Genomic DNA, 18,394 nt, shown 5'->3' on the forward strand with positions numbered 1-18,394 from the left:
ATGGTATGGTTCTAAACCCTGGATAAGGATTGTCTGCCCTCCCACTTCCAGTGCCCTCCCGTGCCCTCCTATTTGTGTGGTAACGGTTAAGCGACGTCAACATTTTATGTTACTATTCATTTTTGTCTTATTATTTTTATAAAAAAATAATATAAAATGTTGACGTAACTTAACAATAACCACACAAAACAAGAGGGCACTGGAAGTAGAGGGCAGACAACTCTTGTACCTAGACCCTCATGGGTTACATCATCAAAGAGGGATTTCACTCAAGGTGGGTCCCTCTTATTCTTAACTGAATCCGGCTAAAGTAAGCCAAGCTAAAGAATTCTAGTAGAATTGTAGGGGGAATATTCCTTTATGCTTCACAATTTGTATAAAAAAAAGGGAAAAGGATATGGCGGAAATCTTAAGGATTCCGTGATCGTAATCGTAATCGTTCATCGTATATCGTGCGGTCAGTTTTTGTTAGGTACTATTTATATTTAATTTTAAAATTCAGACCGCACGATCACGAGATCGTAGGATCCTAGGAAATGGATTCGGCAATGATCATTTTCCAAAAAAAGGGCTTAAATGTTAAAATGATTAGTCCTTATATTTATCTTCGTTAGTCAGCTAAGGACTTTTTCATCTAATTTTTTTATTTTTTATCAATTATTATAAATTAAAAGAAAAATTATTCTTCTGCCAACTCTTCGACCTCCTTCCTAACATTACTCCTTATCTTTTCTATGTCACAACCTTAATCATTTTTCAGATTCGAAGTTTTATTTCTTATATGTGTTGTTTCTCATTGATTTGCATTTTTATGTAAAGATAAATGATAATTATTTATCATATGATTTTTCTTATGAATTTTTTAAAATAAATTGAATAAAATGTCCTTAATTGGATAGCAGAGACAAACACAAACTAAAATGGCCATATAACTATAACATATGGACCATTTTGATATTTAAGCAAAAAAAAAACAATTAAAAGAAAAAAACAACTTATAGGGTTAATATTCAACGGACAAGGATTGTCTGCCCTCCACTTCCGGTGCCCTCCCGTGCCCTCATGTTTTGTGTGATCACGGTTAAGCCACGTCAACATTTTATATTGTTTTTTTATAGATATAATAAGACAAAAAATGAATAGTAATATAAAATATTGACGTGGTTTAACCGTGACCACATAAACAGAAGGGCACGGAGAGGGCACTGGAAGTGGAGGGCAGACAATCCTTGTCCATATTCAACATGTGTAGTGTGTGGACTATATCTAAATAGAGTCAATAGACCAGTCATTTTACTACATATAGTCCTTTGGTAGGATAAATTTGACCCCCGGATTGGTACATAAAGTCTACCAAAATAATTTAGTAGTGTATGATTTAGAATTTGACTGGAAATAGTATGCCTATCCTCAATTATACAAGGCTAAGAAAAGAAGAAATGTGCAACGTCAACTACATCATGACTCATGAAGGTGGGATTAAGATATGAATTTCATTTTCATTACTCATACTCTACCTTGTCTTTATTGACAAGTTATTGTTGTTAATCATTATTGTATTTTCTTGGAAAAATTCTTCCACTTCTTCTTGAGAATATGAGAAGGAAAAATGAATGGATGATTGCCGATACATGTATAATTGCTCTTTAAACGTCTGATTGCAAAAATTTTAAGGTATTCGATTTTAAATTTGTTTAAATTTCATTAAACCCGACTAAAGTCAATGATTCAAAAAATTGATTTCCTTGCTTTTGAAAATTGTGCGTTTGTAAAACAAATGAGGTGGTTCAGTAGATCTTGTGCGTTTGTAAAACAAATGAGGTGGTTCAGTAGATCATACGGTGTTTGTAACGTCTTGACAATGAAGGGAGCAAAAGTTTATCCTTGTAAAAGATAAGAAAGGATTGATTCTTTTTCAGGATTAGATTGAAACTATGAGTTTAAATATTCAATCATATGTATTTTTGAAAGAGATGAAATATTATTGGATAATAATATAAAATATTCGCTACAATTAGTTACTGGAACTTCCCATCAATTCTTTGATTAAGGATTAACCATTGATTAGATTATTAACAAATAAGAATACCGAATATTTTGAAGGAATTTACCATTTTAGTAGAACAAATCACGCTTTTTGCTAAACTTGGAGGCGTAAAACGCAAGCAAAAAGCTTGATGTGTAGACCCGGGAGCACCAGATTCTAACAGGCAAACATGTAAACTCCCTCTGGCAATTGCAAAACGTCGTCACTTTACAGCAGGGAGTCCTCATGGCTGCCCTTGGTAAAGTGAACCTCACGTTTCTCAGCCACGCCTGCAAATAATACAAGGTTTTGCCAGCTGACGGCCAATCCCAGCAAGCGTTATGGCGCGTGCAACAAGGATGAGCGTGGTTCTCTGATTTCGGCCGATCAGTTATCGTTTTCAAGTAAGAAAAAGTGAGCATTGATTACGTCACCCGTGGGTGGTGCGTTACGAGATTTGCATTTAATTTAATTTCTTAATCACTTCCTAATCGGAATTAAGCCCGGGATAATTCAAGGCTTCAAATACGCGTTTAATACACTTGTTTGCTTTTGTGAATTGTGACTTTGTGTAAAAGGGAGCCACAAAAAAGTTTCAAAAGATTCTATTTGTGCAATTGCGAATAATTTAAGTTTACGGCGTAAATAATTTGCTTTTCCAAATATGATTCAATCCATATCAGTTGAGGATTGATATAAAAGCATTTTCTGCCCACTATGTTGTTGCTGAGGTTTTAAGTTTGAATTACATAACCAGCCAATTAGACACATTTGTCGGGTGGTCTATTAAGTTGTGATAAAAAATTTGGTACGATCATTGCACCACTATGCAATGTTATAATTTAAGAAAAACTAATGAAAATGACTTGAAAATTTTGAGTTTTAACGATAATTACAAAATAAAAGGCAAAGTGAATAGTACCATGATTGACTTTTTAGTGTAAAAATATGGTTTTTCGTTAAAGTGAACAGTATATGAGTTTTTCATTAAAGTTCTCTCTTGTGTTATAAATCATACTTTATTTATTTATTAACACGATAATACCTAGAATACAATGACAACTGATAATACTATGTGACGGTCGTCTCTACATAAATTTCTAATTGGCTATTGTTGTCAAAAGGGCGTAACTATTCATTTTGTGCATTCATAATCATTTTAGAGCAAGCTCAACTGCTTTTCGCTAAAAACGATTTTGAACCACATTATTACTAGTTTATTTTGAGGCTTAAACTATTTTCTCGCGCCCTTAGCATATATAAAGTCGTTTGTTTAAAAAATGGAAATAGTCAAGGGCTATGGGATTGGACATTCAATATGATTTTCATAGGACTACTGTGAGTTTGGGTGCAGCAGATCCCACAAAGAGCTTCCTACTTATCGACAAGAGATTTTTCAGAGTGATCAGCACACGAAATGATACATCACGTGTCACTATATAATTATGAGATATGTGTATTAAAAAATTAATAACTTAAAAAATAAAATTTTTCACTACTTAAATAAAAACACAAAATTTACAATTTGTGTCCTCGTCGTAATTAAAAAAATTTCCTCATCGACCCCAACCAAAGCCAATCAGTTTACTAGCTGTCAACCCATCTGGACTAGTACACAGTTTCATTTCCAGCTTGGCCTTTTCCCCACAATTCCCTCCCTCTTTCCCTCCTCCCCATAAAAAAGTTCACAATTTTATTATTACCTAACATTTTTAATCCAAATAATCAACCCAAAACCCCCTTTTAGTACATTTACCAAACAAATTAAACTAAATTAATGTTTAAAAAATAGAGGAAATATAAAAAAATTAAAATTAAAAAAGAAAAAGCAAACAGCTGGAATATTGAGGAGAGGAGAGCAGACCAGGTGTGGAGTAACTATAAGAGCATCCACTCACCATTCGTCAGCCCCTCTTTTTCTCTCTCCTCTCTTCCCCCGCCCCCAAAAGGAGAAGAAGAAGAGTGAAATTCTAAACCACCACCACCCACCAAAAAACCCCCCCACAATACTCTCTCACTCACTCCACTCATCAGCCGCTATGGACCCACCACCACCGGCGCCCCCGCTGCAATCCCACAACCTCAACTACGCCGACTCCCTCGACTCTTCCCCTCGCTCCCGCAACACCGACTCATGGGACGAGCCTCAACCCCCCACCACCAGGCTCCGCCTTATGTGCAGCTACGGCGGCCACATCGTCCCCCGCCCCCACGACAAGTCGCTATGCTACGTCGGAGGCGACACCCGAATCGTCGTCGTCGACCGCCAGACCTCCCTCTCCGACCTCTCCAACCGCCTCTCCAAGACCCTCCTCAACGGCCGACCCTTCACCCTCAAGTACCAGCTCCCCAGCGAGGACCTCGACTCCTTAATCTCCCTCACCACCGACGAGGACCTCGACAACATGATCGACGAGTACGACCGCACGGCCAACCACAGCGGCGCTTCGTCCAAACCCTCGCGCCTCCGTCTCTTTCTCTTCCCCCTGAAGCCCGAGTCGTCGCAATCGATGGGGCCTATTCTCGATATTTCAGCCAATAAGTCCGAGGACTGGTTCTTGAACGCGCTCAATGGCGCGTCCGGTATGCTCAATCGGGGCTTCTCCGACTCCGCCTCCGTTAACTGCTTGCTGGGTCTCGACGACGATTCGATTTCCGGCGGTGCTGCCAATAATTTGGAATCCGGTTCGAGAGACGTGGAGGCTTCGGTTCCTGCGAATGGCAAGAATGCCAAACAGGGCGGGGGTGTCGGCGGTGGGAACGGGCAGGACGTTCAATCTGTCCCCGATTCGCCGATGCTTGAGAACTCCTCGTCGTTTGGGTCCACGTCATCGTCGCCATCGCTTGCGAACTTGCCACCGATTCGGGTCCACGTGGAAGATGGCGGCGGCGGTGGAGGTGGAGGCGGGATTGGAGTGCAGGATCAGAAGATGGGGATTGAAGAGCAGTTCGCTCAGATGACTGTTGGTGGTGGTGTTGGGCAGAAGCAAGACGACGGTGCCTTCGCGGTCCTTTCATCACCTCCTCCGATGCCCACTACCATCGTGGCATCCGCCGCGCCGCTGAGCACGGCCACCAATTACTTGAATCGCGTAGTTTCGGACGATGAGCGATCCGATCACGGCGCCCCAGCTGGGCATCGGAAACCAGCGCCACCGCAGCCTCAGCTTCAGCCACTGACTCTGCCTCCTCAGTCTCAGCAGCCCAAATCTAGTGGCGTTCTTGATTTGCCCTCCCCAGATTCAGTTTCAAGGTATGCCTAATTGTTCTCAATAATTAGCCTGATTAATCATTTAGAACTTCTGTTTTTAGTAATCTGCTTGTTTAAATTGCTCTTAAGTTGTTGTTTGGGGTGATGATCAAGTGATTAATTGGGGGTTATAATTTCAATTCTGCAGTGACAATAGTTTATCAAATGCCATGTCTCGCCCAAAACCTGTAATTTATCAAGACCCAGTAGTTCAAATCCCCTCTGCAAACGCCAGGTTTCCAGCAAACCTCGTTGATCCGAAATTAAATCTTTCCGATCCAACCACTCGGATTCAGATGCAACAACAGGTTCACGATTCTGGGTACGTTTTGCAATCGCAATTCGATCATCAACAGCAGCAGCTGCAGCAACACCACCAACAACAAGCACAACAACAACACCACCAACAAGAAGCACAACAGCAATACCACCAACAACAAGCACAACAGCAACACCAACAACAACAAGCACAACAGCAACACCAACAACAACAAGCACAACAGCAACACCAACAACAACAAGCACAGCAGGCACATCAATTTATACACGCTGGAACACATTACATCCAGCACCACCCAGGTTCGGTCCCCATTCCGGCGTACTACCCGGTGTATCCGCCCCAGCAGCAACAGCAACACCATCATCATCCCCAGCTTGATCAGCAGCAGCAGCAGCAATACCAAGTTTATTACATGCCTGCCAGGCAACCACAACCTTACGCCACTTTGCCAGTTCAGCAATCGAATATCAGTGATTCTGCCACTCCTATTCCTTCAAGCCACTCCCAAACGCCTCCTAATCCTGCCATTTCCTCCTCATCCACGGCTTACAGCCAAATGAGGAATGCCCAAATTGTCAAACCCGAAATGGCTGCCCCAGCAGGGGTGTACAGAACGGCAACCACAGCAGCTCCACCTCTAGTTCAAGTCCCTTCTGCTCAGCATCAGCAGCAATATGTCGGCTACCCCACCCAAATTCACCATCCGTCCCAATCGGCCGTTCCTTCTTCTGGGGGTAATGCCAGTTATGCCTATGAATATGCTACTGATCCCTCTCATGCGCAGATGTACTACACACAACCTCTGGCGCCCTCAATGCCTTCTCAGTACCAAACTATGACATCTGCGGCCGCCAGGGTGCTGCCAGAAATCTCTGCTCAGCTTCCCACCGACAACATCAAGCAGCAGAGATGAGGGAAGTGAACAATGCCTGGAGAAGGAAACAATTTTGGGGAAGTGGGAGGCTTTGGTTTTTATGTTTAAAGTTTATATATCTGTTTCTAGAGTCTTTGGCTTTGGTGTTGGTATAGTTGTTTGTGGTGTGTATTTGTGATAGATAATAAGGAAACTTTGGTGGTCGTCGTCGTCGTCTTCTTCGTCTTTCTTGTAAGGTCATATGGTTGCTGCTCCATTGCCGCCGCCGTCGTCTTCATACAAGAGAAGTGGATATGAATATGAAAAGGTGGTCTCTGGGATTATAGTTATATACTGTAAAAGCTGGAAAACTCAACCAAACATAATAGTGTGCTTGTGCAGATCGGTTTCTGAATAAATGTTTTATAAGTAACAAATAGATCTCTGTTAATGTTGTGTTGCTTAGTAAATATTTGATTAGCATGACATACATGTTTCGTCACTCAATTGCAAATTTCTCAGCAGAAGCAAGCCACTGCAATTCGCAGTTTTGTGATGAGAGGGAGAGGGGAAGCACAAGCAGAAGCAGTCACTTTGGTCCGTTTGCTGATTGTATTTGTAGGGAACATTTCTGCTTATAAGTGCTTTTGTTACAAGTAATTTGATGGTTACTGTTAGCATGAATTCAGCTGCGACTTCTTCCTCGAGTCCTGTCATGATTGCGACTTGATGAAAGAGCTTTACAAGCGCATTGCCCTTCTTCGCTCACGGATTGTCAAGATTCCCCATTACTAGCCCCCGAGTCCGGGTCGTGTCTCAGTCCAAGTGCTACTAATTTTCCTCCACAAACTAAAGTCGCTTTTAAGTGTTATTTTCTTGTCAAACATATTTATAAACGTTTTTTTTATTGTTAAAAAGCACTTTACAAGTTCAAAGGAAGCCCTTAGTGATACATTTCCCACCACTCCATTTCAAAACAAGCCTTAGCTATTTTATAGATCAATGAATGTTAATTTGGACATATCCCCACCAATTGGTGTAGAATTTGGCTTTAAAGTTAATGGAATCTGGTGGGATGAGGGCACAAATCTTATGTGGAATTGTGTAACATCAATCGACAATGACATTTGATGTTGTCAAATTTTGAAAACTTTGGCTCCCAAAACAAACAAACAAAAAATAAAATCATGTCGACCAAAAGAACAAAACATAAAATCCACCACAATCATCTAACCTCATCGGATCGAAATTGACCCCTAGCAAAAAGTGCACGATATTCGGCAGATCACAGTTACACAGTGTGTTTTAGATTCTTCTTGTTTTTATTTAGTCGAGTAATTAATGTGTTAATTAGTAATTAAACGGCCGGCATTAGTACGAGGTTTGTGGTTTGATTTTGGGATGGGAGAGCGATTTCTGAGTTACTTGTACTATTGTGATAATAATTTAAGTTGACACTTGGTGCCAAAGTTGTTGTTTTCACTCCAGTCTTAGCGAAGACAAGTAGCTCAATACTTTTAGCAGTAGTTTGTGACTGCTAAAATAACTAACAGAAGCAGATGTGAGTTAGGTGAGTTAGTTTGAGATAAGAGATTATGTCCAGCCATCCTTGTATTCGAATTTTCTCTACCAGTAGTTGAGATTGGAATAGCGCATTTTGCGACGAATATCAAGCAAGTCCATATAGAAAGAGGGAGGGACCATTTGACGCTCTCAATATTCAATGTTCAACATGAAGAATATGTAAAATATCGTATTTTGATTCCCAGTTTGGCAGAGGGGGCATAAATATTTATTTGTGAAAGAGAAAGAAGGTCTGCCAGAAGAAATTGGCGCCATCAATTCTTCATCTCATGTCACATTCATATATTTGTTTTGGAATTCGATTTGGATTTGATCCGATTTGCAATGGCTCCCACTAGAGGAAGAGATTTATTTTATTTCTACTTAGTATAATGCAAAGACAATAATGTGGATTAAGGGGCCCACTATTTAAAAAAAAAATGCTATTTATACCATGATTTTGTATCATATTTTCATAACACCTTAGATGACATTTGAAATTGACAGCCACATTATTTGAATTAATCATATTTTTAAATTTAGTTCATTATTTAGTAAACTAATAATTAAGAAAAACTAGTTCATTAAATTATGATTGTGGTATACAAGGAGTTTTTTCTTTCATTTCCTTGGGTTCTACAAATTTTTTAAATGATATGACTATCCACATCATATGCCACCTAAGGTGGTATATAAATATGATATAAAAATATGGTATGAATAACATTACTCTTTTAAAAAATGTTGTTAGATCAACTCATTTAAATTTAGTCGAAATTAGAGAAAAATTAACAAAAAAAATCAAAAGTTTGAAATTTACAATGGTTTCGGCAAATTTTATGTAGTGAATCGAAAAATATCATTAATATTCATTTGATTTTTCTATATCCAATGTTTAAATACCCACAAAATTATCAATATTTCCGTTGAAATGTCCAAAAATCAAGGATAAATATGGAAAGAGAAACTTATTCTTGCATCGGTGAGATATAGGAAATAAATATCCAGAACTTATATCTCGCCGATACAAGGTGAAGCTTCCATTTCACCCATTTTTCATATCGATCCTTAATTTTTCGGATATTTTGATGAAAAGATCGACAATTGAGTAGATACTTTAAACATCGAGTATCACTAACCCACCTGTATTAAACAGTGCTACAACAAAGTTGCGTGTCTAAATAACATTTCTCGCTCTTACATTAGAATTGGTAAATTAATATTGGCCCTTACAAGAATTATTTTACATCTACAAAAGACGATAAATATGGTCGGTTAATGTTAACCTCGAAAACTCTCACACATTGATCTGCCCCGCAAGAAGCGAGCTGCAAGCTACCGGAATCTTCATTCTTGCAGTTTCTCCATGCCAAACGGTTTACGGCAGAGACATGGCACATCAACGGATCAAGCCGTACGACGAGGGAAGCAACTGCGCCTGCTACTCCAGCATCAGATCTTTTAACGGAGAGATTCCACAATTCAATGAGTCCGTTTTCCATTCCAACTGCGAGGAGCCCATCGTTGCTCCTGCGATCAAGACCGATCCAAGAAAGGGCCATGACGCTGCTACTGAACTGGGGAAGAGTCGTGAGCAGCTTCACCGAAGACTCATTTTCCACTGTCCAGATCTTCACCGTCTTGTCCCTCGAGCCTGTGGCAAATTCGTAGCCATGTGGATTCCAAGAGCATGCCCATATGATTCTTTTGTGTGCCTCCTGCTTAGCTACGAGCTGGTAACTAATTTCATCGGTGCCTAAACAGAGATATCAGAAGAACTACGTATCACGGAAAGTCTTGGCAATCTTTTGACAGGTGATCACGCGGTAACAGAGTGAAAGTAACTAGCTTAAACTAAAGCGTACCTGCTTTATCGATTGAAAATACGGAGAACTGGCGATCCCTTGATACCGCCAACAGGAATTTGTCATCATGAGAGAATTCCATTTGTGTCACGGTCAAAGTATGAGACTGCAAGCGACCAACTGCTTTCCATGAACCAATTTGCCATAGCCAAATTTCTGCTACCGCTGCTGATTGGGCCTGCAACATAATCATTGTTTAGTACAACAATAACTTATGAAACAAGTTATTCTTGTTACGCCTTACTTTCAAATGATTTACAATTCTTTCGGTGCTATCAAATAATTTCCTCCAATCTATCCACCAGTCTAAGTGCGATCCATTCTCTAGAGCAATGTTTTGCCTAAGAAATTTTTAAGATTATCCATGTTTCCGTTATTATCACAGCAAGTACAATGACTCCACATACCTTACATGAAGAGGCAACAAGCTTCCCGTCATGATCACTGCACAAAGCAAACAGTTCATTCCCATGACCGTAAAGTTTGTGCGACTCTGGCCATAGTGTATGCCATGCCAGTTGATCTTCAATGGGAGGTTCAGTCAACACAACTGGAACTGCATCAGGAATGGTTTCAAGTGTGTCGAGGCCATCATTCACATTCTTGTCTGGGGTATGCTGCTCAGCTGACAAAAAGAAACAAAATCAATAAATAAAGTAAGCCCTTAATAACTATTCCTAATTTACAAAACTTAATTAAGAAAAAAAAAAAGAACGATACTTGCAAGAAAAACCACATTAATATTAGAAAAGAAAGAAAGGTGAGAGGAGAGAGAGTTACCGTGAACATAAATAGGTTTCTGTGATAGCCCAAGAGCAGACATATTTGCACCTAAAATCTGAACACCAACTTGGAGATCATCTGCAAAGTTAGACGTTTGTGAAATGGCATGACCCAATGTCTTCAAGAAAGACAAAGGAGCTTCAAACACTCTGGCAACTTTCTCATCAGCTCCGCTGACAAATCGATGGTTCCCTTTTCCTTGGATGATGGCCACACAGTTAATATCATGACCATGAACTTGAGGGCGAGCAATTTCATGCCAAGACTCCTCGTCCCTAGGAGACGCCTCATTTTGCCAAGGAGCAAAAATTCGAGTTGTCTGATCATGACTGACTGACAGCAAGTACTGACCAGATCTTCCCCATGCCATATCTGTTATTGCTGCAAAATGCCCAGATGGAACCTTTTGTGGTTGCCAATTTTCATAGTCAGTGCCGACATTTTTCCAAAGATGGAAAGATCCACCATATCCATGTGCTAATATTGAATCTCCATTAGGGCTCCAGTGGCCGCCATAAAACCCTAGAGCACAATGACTTAATTCTCCAACAGTAACAACATTCATCCAGATACCAGATGTCTTTTCGGGTTTCCAAATCATCATTGTCTTGTCCATAGATGCAGATAAGATGCTTTGGGGTTGACAGTAGGCAATCCCTTCGGAAGATGCATTTGATGGGGGTTGCCACTCCACTGAATACACCCAATCTTCATGTCCAATTAGAAGAGATTCCAACGATATCTGATATGATGTTGTGCCGGCTATAAGTACAGGGCCTTCAATATAAGATGCTAAGCTCACTTTTTCTTTCTGGTAAGCACTCTGGTTGCTGTCCAAAGACTCCTTTAAAGCCATCTTCCATATGCGTATGCCTCTGTCTTGAGATGAACTAACAAGTAGAACATTGCTTGCCTCACCAGTGCACGTAGGTAGTGCGAAATCCAGACTTCTGATCCAATCTGTATGCCCTTTCAACTCGCACCCTTTAACAAACTACATGTACATATAAAAAGAATTCAAAACTTATTTAAGGAACAAAAATGTCAACAACAAAAAAAAATAAAAATCAGAAGATTGATTAATATAATGCTACATACCTTTCCTCTCCTCTCCCCACTGTAAAGGTGAATTTTGTTATCCAGTCCTCCCATTGCCAGGACTAAGTGCCCAGTACTTCCAGGCAACTCTGATAACGAAAGTGCTACCATGGGTTTTGTACCAACGGAGAGAGAATCCAGATGCAACAGTTCACAGTCACCTAGAAAAACTCAGAAAAGTCATGTTTCCAATTGATTTTGAAATTCTTTCATTTGATGTGAAGGGAGAACTTTTGGCTGTATCATTCATTACAAAAACGTAATATTTTTGTGCTTTAGAACGTTAAAACTTTTATATAATGGTTGTTTCAAATCCATAACATGAACCTAAGTAGATCGATTTAGGGAAGAGTTTGAAGGAATGGTGTTGCCACTTCATGAACTGTCTTGTACCCCTTCTTTGACATTGTCAGTAGAATCAAATGTGTAGAACTAAAGCAAACCAACTTAGATATCTATAAAACTTATGAAAATTAACAATTTGACTTAGTCCACTGAATTTTGGGCTCACCTCCACAAGTTGATGGAAAAACAACCTCCCATATATAAACGGTACCATCGGAAGACGTAGAGGCAAAGATTGCCTCAGTTTGAGAAACCATAATTCCAGTAATGCATGTGACACCCTTCTTGTGCAACTGAGGTAGCTGTTGCACATACCTCCACTGTAAAGGAAAAGCAAACAGAGTCCATGAAGATAACACATTTCAGCAGAAAACAATTCTTTCAAATATATTCGCAACTCAGACACAACTAACTGATTAAGAAGTAAACAGACTTCCGAAAACTGAAATAAGTAACGAACCCTCCAACTAGCTAAGAGACATATGAGAGGGCCTAAAAACTACAACCTTTCACACAGTTTTAGCTAGCTAGAACCCTCCTACTAGCTAGGAAATAAATAAGAGGACCTAAAACTACAACTTTTCACACAGTTTTAACTAGCTATTCGCTACATTCGTTCGACAATTCAATGCAACCTACTGTACTGATAAGTTTCGAAGGAAACTTTAAGAAAACACCAACAAAAACAATAAGAATTGCAATAACACGAACACACACCGGCAACGACAAGAGTATACCTTTCCTTCAAGAACAGAGTACTCCCACAAAATAATTGCACCAGCAGCATCTCCGGAGAGCAAATAATGCCGGTCCAAGTGTTTAGCTGTGGAAATCCGGCAAAATCTAGTCAGAAACCCAAATAACAACTTAAAAACAGTAAATTTGAATTCAGAAAACAAAATACTCTCTTTTTTCTTCATTTGTTTCAGAAAAACCCCAAAAAGTACCTCTATATGCAAACTTGTTACTTGGGAGCCACTGGGTGCAATTCACAGCAGCCTTGTGACCCGGAAGAGTAGTCCAAATTTGAGCAGTCTGCAGCCATTTTTGTAAAAAAATAAAAAATAAAATAGTTTGAATGGAAAACTGGGTTCATAAGGGGGGTGGGGGAGAGAGAGAGAGAGAGAGGGAGAGAGAGAGGACCTTCGGATTAAAGATAGCGACGGCGTTTTGGGCACCGAAAGCAACTAAATCACAAGCACCCCACGAGACGTTGTTGACGATTCTGTTGCAGCCTGCTCCTATGAACACTCCCTTGACTCCAACCCCACTCCCTCCTCTGCCACCATCTCCGCTAGACATGGTGGAAGAACTGGCTGTGGTTTGGCAGATAGACGGCGGCTTCGGCTTCAGGTGTTGGAAGCTCTCGTTCCGCTTTTGCTGGTCCGGGAAAAAGTGACGGAAAGGAAGAAAGGAATGTTTGGGCCGGAGTTAGGAAAATGGTCCGAGGCCCAAAATCAAAGACTTACTTCTTGGGCCTAAAAACGATATATTCAAGGCCTGTTACGCTTGGTAAAGTGTACAGGCGAAATGTTCAACACCACACTTTACCGTCTCAACCGCTTGTACGGAGAAATGTTCAAACTGAAATAACCAGAAAAGACCAAACTTCAGATGGCGGCAATCCCGTACGACATTCGCTGCGCGCTTCTCCTGAATCATCACGCATCGTCGTTATCATCACCATCATCGTCCACGTCATCGCCGTCGTTATCCACCATTCGGTCCCTCAGCCCCACCCTTCTCGGCTCGCGCGCCTCCGCGGCGCGTCGAGTCCTCTCGCTGTCGACCTCGTGCTGGACGACGTCGTTCCGGCTCAGAGCCTTCTCCACCGACCCCGGAGAGGCCTCCGCCGTCAAACTTCCGGAGAAGCCGTCGATATGCACGGCCGATGAGCTCCACTACGTGTCCGTGCCGAACTCCGATTGGAAGCTCGCGCTATGGCGATACCTCCCGTGCCCCAAGGTACTAAATTTACTTTTCAAAAAGGAATTTATTTCTGTTCAATTTTAAAATTTTGATTTAAATGAATCAATTCTTAGGAATTAATACTTATAATTTACGAGAAATTGAGGTTGAGTGAGTGTTTACTGAAACAGGCGCCTCAGAGGAAACATCCATTGCTGCTGTTGTCAGGAGTGGGTACCAACGCCATTGGATATGATCTCTCTCCCGAGGTAACATTACATTTGCATGAAATAATTGTTATTAATCTCTCAATTAATCGTTTAATTAATGTATCTAATTAAAAAAAGAATCATTTTTCTTGTTCTTGTTAAAATGTTGTTAATTTATAGCCAGATGATAGAGAAAAATTGTAATAAATCTAAAATTTACGACTTTATTTTAATTTTTGCAAAAGAACACTAGAAGGAGTGAGTTTTCAATGTCAATGTGTGCATTTGACTTGGTTTATTTGTGATTGCTGATGGAATGTGGCATATCTGCAGTCTTCGTTTGCGCGTTACATGTCTAGGCAAGGTTTCGAGACCTGGGTTCTCGAAGTTCGTGGTGCTGGACTGAGCGTGCAAGAATCGGATCGCAAGGAAATTCAGCAATCTGCCCATGAAAGGTCTGAAGAGATGGAAGCTGTTTCTGAGAGTGCAACTGATGCAGCTTTTCCTGCTGCCTCAGCACCTGAGACTCCTGCTCAGGAAGAAAAAGATGAAAATTCAGTTTCTAAGAGTGCAACTGATGCAGCTTTTCCTGTTGCCTCGGCACCTGAGACTCCTGCTCGAGAAGAAAAACATGAGAATTCTTCTTCTAAGAAGAGTGCCACTAATGGAGCATTTTCTGCAGAAAAGCAGTCTGGGGCTTCAGCACCTGAGGTTCCTGCTCAAGGAGTGATTTCAGCTTTCAGTGGAGACGTTACAAATACAGTAACTGTAGGGGATGAATCAAAATCAGTGACAAAGTTGACAGAAAATTTTACGCAGCTGTCAGAAAGATTTTCTGGCATTCTCAGTGAAGGTCAATCGACGATCATGGCTGCTAAGTTGCTTGACCAAATTTCAAAACTGTTCGCTGGTTCTGCATTATCCGAGCGTATTAATGAGATAAGCTATAAGATTTCAGGCCTGTTAGAGACAAGACAAAACTCAGCTATTGCTAGCCAGATCAAGGACCTCAGTCAAAGGCTTGTAAATATCATTGAAGAGGGTCAGCGATCAGTTTCACCTCCATTGTTTGACTTGCAAGAGCGTTTTAATTCTACGCTGGAAGATTTCCAGAAACAACTTGAATTGATGGTGAAATATGATTGGGACTTTGACCATTACTTGGAAGAGGATGTACCTGCTGTGGTGAGGTGACCATTTATCTTGATGGAAGGCTATCATATGATTGCCCTTTTTTAATTTAGTCTTTAGGAGAAGCATCCATTTGGATTACAAGTAGTATCTCTTCTATTATATTGAATCAAATAGTTTTCCTTCCTTTTACATGATGAATTTATAGTCTTCAATGTTAATTTACAGATGGACTATATAATGGCAGAAAGTAAGCCAAAGGATGGGAAGTTGTTAGCTGTTGGACACTCGATGGGTGGTATATTGCTTTATGCAATGCTTTCACGATGCAGTGAGATTCCCTTTTTTCCCCATGCATTTCCTTTTCTTTATTTGCCTTTTGGGTGGAATTCGCTGCTCTATGTATTATTGTTGATACTTGATTGGTTGAATACCCGTTATTTATGTGCTGTTTTCCTACCCCTCACGCGGTGTTCTAATGTGTTATTTTCTTTCCCCAATACAATTGAGTCCGGTTGAGTGTTATGAAATTTTTTTCTTAAGAACTTGCTTAAATACTGATAGCAGATTTGATTGAATGCTTCCAGTTTTGGTTCCTTGATATGCTTTGGTACCATTTTCATTTCGTAAAACTTTGTAAGAAACGCTCCAGCATATGAGTCTGATACCTTCATTTATTTCATCTTTAAGGTTCTGAAGGAAGAGAGTCCCAATTAGCAGCTGTTGTAACAATAGCGTCATCACTTGATTACACATCTTCAAAGTCAACTCTCAAACTGCTCATACCCCTTGTAAGTGGATGCAGAGTTGCGGTAGATCATCTCTAAATTAATTACAATGAATGTGTGATTGTTAGTGTAGCTTAAATATTGTTAAGGAACTAATGTTAAGGAACTTGTCATGTAGGCTGATCCCGCCCAGGCTCTCAATGTGCCAGCTATTCCCTTAGGAAGTCTACTGGCAGCAACTTATCCTCTCTCAACCCGTCCTCCTTATGTTTTCTCTTGGCTCAATAACTTGATTTCAGCAGAGGACATGATGCATCCGGAGTTGTTGGAAAAGCTTGTTTTGAATAACTTTTGTAAGTATTCCTACCGACACGATATACTTTGTCAATTTCATTCGAGTAATTCAACAAGTCAACCATGATGAGTGGTTATTTAAAAAGTTGTTGCTAGAGCCACTCTTCATGGATGTCTCTAACTGATTCATCAAGAAGTCAACCATTAGTGATTCTGTGCTTTTTACAAATGGCAGGCACCATACCCGCAAAACTTCTATTGCAGTTAACAACAGCTTTTCGGAAGGGTGGATTACGTGACAGGAGCGGTGCCTATTTGTACAAGGATCATATAAACAAAAGTAGTGTCCCTATTTTGGCACTTGCCGGAGACCAGGATCTAATTTGCCCACCTGAAGCGGTTGAAGGTAAAATCTCAGCATAGATGGCTTATATTTTCTCTAAAGTTTCTGTGATTCGCACTTATGATACTTTGGTGAACCAGAAACCGTGAAGCTGATTCCACAGCACCTGGTTACATATAAACTATTCGGACAACCCGGTGGTCCACACTACGCTCATTATGATTTGGTCGGAGGAAAATTGGTACGAAGTTTTCTTCTCTCTCCCTCCCTCCCTCTCTTATGGTACAAAAGTGTGACGTTCTCAATTGATATATATATGTTTGAACTGCAGGCAGTGGAGCAGGTCCATCCATGTATAGTCGAATTTCTTTGTCGGCACGACTCAACTTGATTACCAAAACCATGAAACAATCCCTTCAATTTGTTACGGGAGTAAGCTTCATTTCACAACCAGCTTGAAAGGCTTTCATCATCTTTATCGGTGCACGACCTGATCAAGTTCTTTACGATTTCCGGGTGCAGACCTAAAGTATAAGTTAATACACAGGACACTTTTTGTTTGAGGACGCATGGTAGAGCCGAGTTTTTAGGTTTTTATAAAACAAAACACAGTTTATCACATTCAACATTTTGTCAGCAAGGAGTAAAGTAGTGAATACGAAAAATTATTGTATGATACTGGAATATAGTTACGTGGTGCAACCAAGTTATGGATTGCAAACCCACATGGCCGTATATCAATCTCTTGTTTTCTTCCTTAGATTCTTCAGTACTAGTACTATCGAAAGTGTTATATTTCATCATTTTTATTAGTCTCTTTCTCATCACGTGACCTTCCGCTATTTCAATAGTACCTTTTATCAATAAATTTCATGGGGCGGTGGAAAAACAAGTAAGGAGTTGAGATCTTATTATCTGAAAGCTTCATGTCTTGTATTTTAGAGGGCATGCCGGAGTGGGTTGTGGGGCATTGGTGTTCCCTCGAAAAGTAACAATCGTGGAATTTAACAGAAGTAGGTCAACAAATAGAACCAGAGCTTTAGAACTCGTTTGGAAACGTTTTTAAAATGACTGCAAACATTTTTGATGAAAATGTTTTTAAAACTAATCTTTAGTAAAAATGTAAGTAAATTGTGGAAAAACATTTAAAAGTGTTTACTGGATGACACATAAACTAGTGTACTTCTTACAGAAAACACTTCAAATGCTTTTAGAACCTAAAAATATTTTTTCTAGAAACGCTTTCAGTCATACGAAGATTGGAGTGATTTTCATTTTCTTTTAACTTTTAATTGACTGTTTTATTGTATACATGCAGCAATTTTGTAGTAGATTTCAGATGCAGCCAATAACAAGAGAGTTTCGATAATACCATGGTGTCGAAATGAACACGTATGCATGCATGTTTTTTAATTCGTTATAAGTTCGTCGAACCCGCTGATGAATCGATCTCCTGCGTCCGATTTCTGTTGAATTCCGACCTGAAATTTCAAACCCTTAATCTGTAGCAAGCTTAGGTTGCAGAATCTAACCAATGCTGTCACAATCACAGAGACCATCCCTTGTCGTTGTGGTGTTTTGTTCCTAACTTGTACTTGCACGTTTTGTAGCAGCACAAGGAGATAAGCAAACACATAACTGAATGATTGGTAATGGAAGCAGACGGATCTCTGTCTTCCATGTTACAATGTCTACTCACTACTGCTTCCGGTATAAAT

The 18,394-nt window shown here is 40.1% G+C and overlaps 3 protein-coding genes across 3 annotated transcripts; 2 read left to right on the forward strand and 1 right to left on the reverse strand.

Moving 5' to 3' along the window:
* Window positions 1-3,924: 3,924 nt before the first annotated feature.
* Window positions 3,925-6,860, forward strand: LOC126596365 (uncharacterized). The gene is made up of 2 exons (XM_050262929.1): window positions 3,925-5,279; window positions 5,425-6,860. The coding sequence occupies exons 1-2, from the start codon at window positions 4,066-4,068 to the stop codon at window positions 6,467-6,469; spliced, it is 2,259 nt and encodes a 752-aa protein (XP_050118886.1). The 5' UTR covers window positions 3,925-4,065; the 3' UTR covers window positions 6,470-6,860.
* A 2,241-nt stretch (window positions 6,861-9,101) lies between these two features.
* Window positions 9,102-13,522, reverse strand: LOC126596482 (elongator complex protein 2-like). The gene is made up of 9 exons (XM_050263081.1): window positions 13,207-13,522; window positions 13,011-13,098; window positions 12,801-12,886; window positions 12,230-12,383; window positions 11,719-11,879; window positions 10,618-11,614; window positions 10,245-10,462; window positions 9,838-10,015; window positions 9,102-9,728 (listed from the first exon to the last, which is right to left on the reverse strand). The coding sequence occupies exons 1-9, from the start codon at window positions 13,363-13,365 to the stop codon at window positions 9,211-9,213; spliced, it is 2,559 nt and encodes an 852-aa protein (XP_050119038.1). The 5' UTR covers window positions 13,366-13,522; the 3' UTR covers window positions 9,102-9,210.
* A 77-nt stretch (window positions 13,523-13,599) lies between these two features.
* On the forward strand, window positions 13,600-17,436 carry LOC126596483 (uncharacterized). The gene is made up of 9 exons (XM_050263082.1): window positions 13,600-14,028; window positions 14,163-14,240; window positions 14,514-15,365; window positions 15,540-15,642; window positions 16,002-16,102; window positions 16,218-16,392; window positions 16,569-16,739; window positions 16,817-16,917; window positions 17,008-17,436. Exons 1-9 carry the CDS (start codon window positions 13,678-13,680, stop codon window positions 17,065-17,067), a joined length of 1,992 nt encoding a protein of 663 aa, XP_050119039.1. The 5' UTR covers window positions 13,600-13,677; the 3' UTR covers window positions 17,068-17,436.
* The last annotated feature ends 958 nt before the right edge of the window (window positions 17,437-18,394 follow it).

This window comes from Malus sylvestris, chromosome 13 (assembly GCF_916048215.2).
Source record: "Malus sylvestris chromosome 13, drMalSylv7.2, whole genome shotgun sequence".
Classification (NCBI taxonomy): domain Eukaryota; kingdom Viridiplantae; phylum Streptophyta; class Magnoliopsida; order Rosales; family Rosaceae; genus Malus; species Malus sylvestris.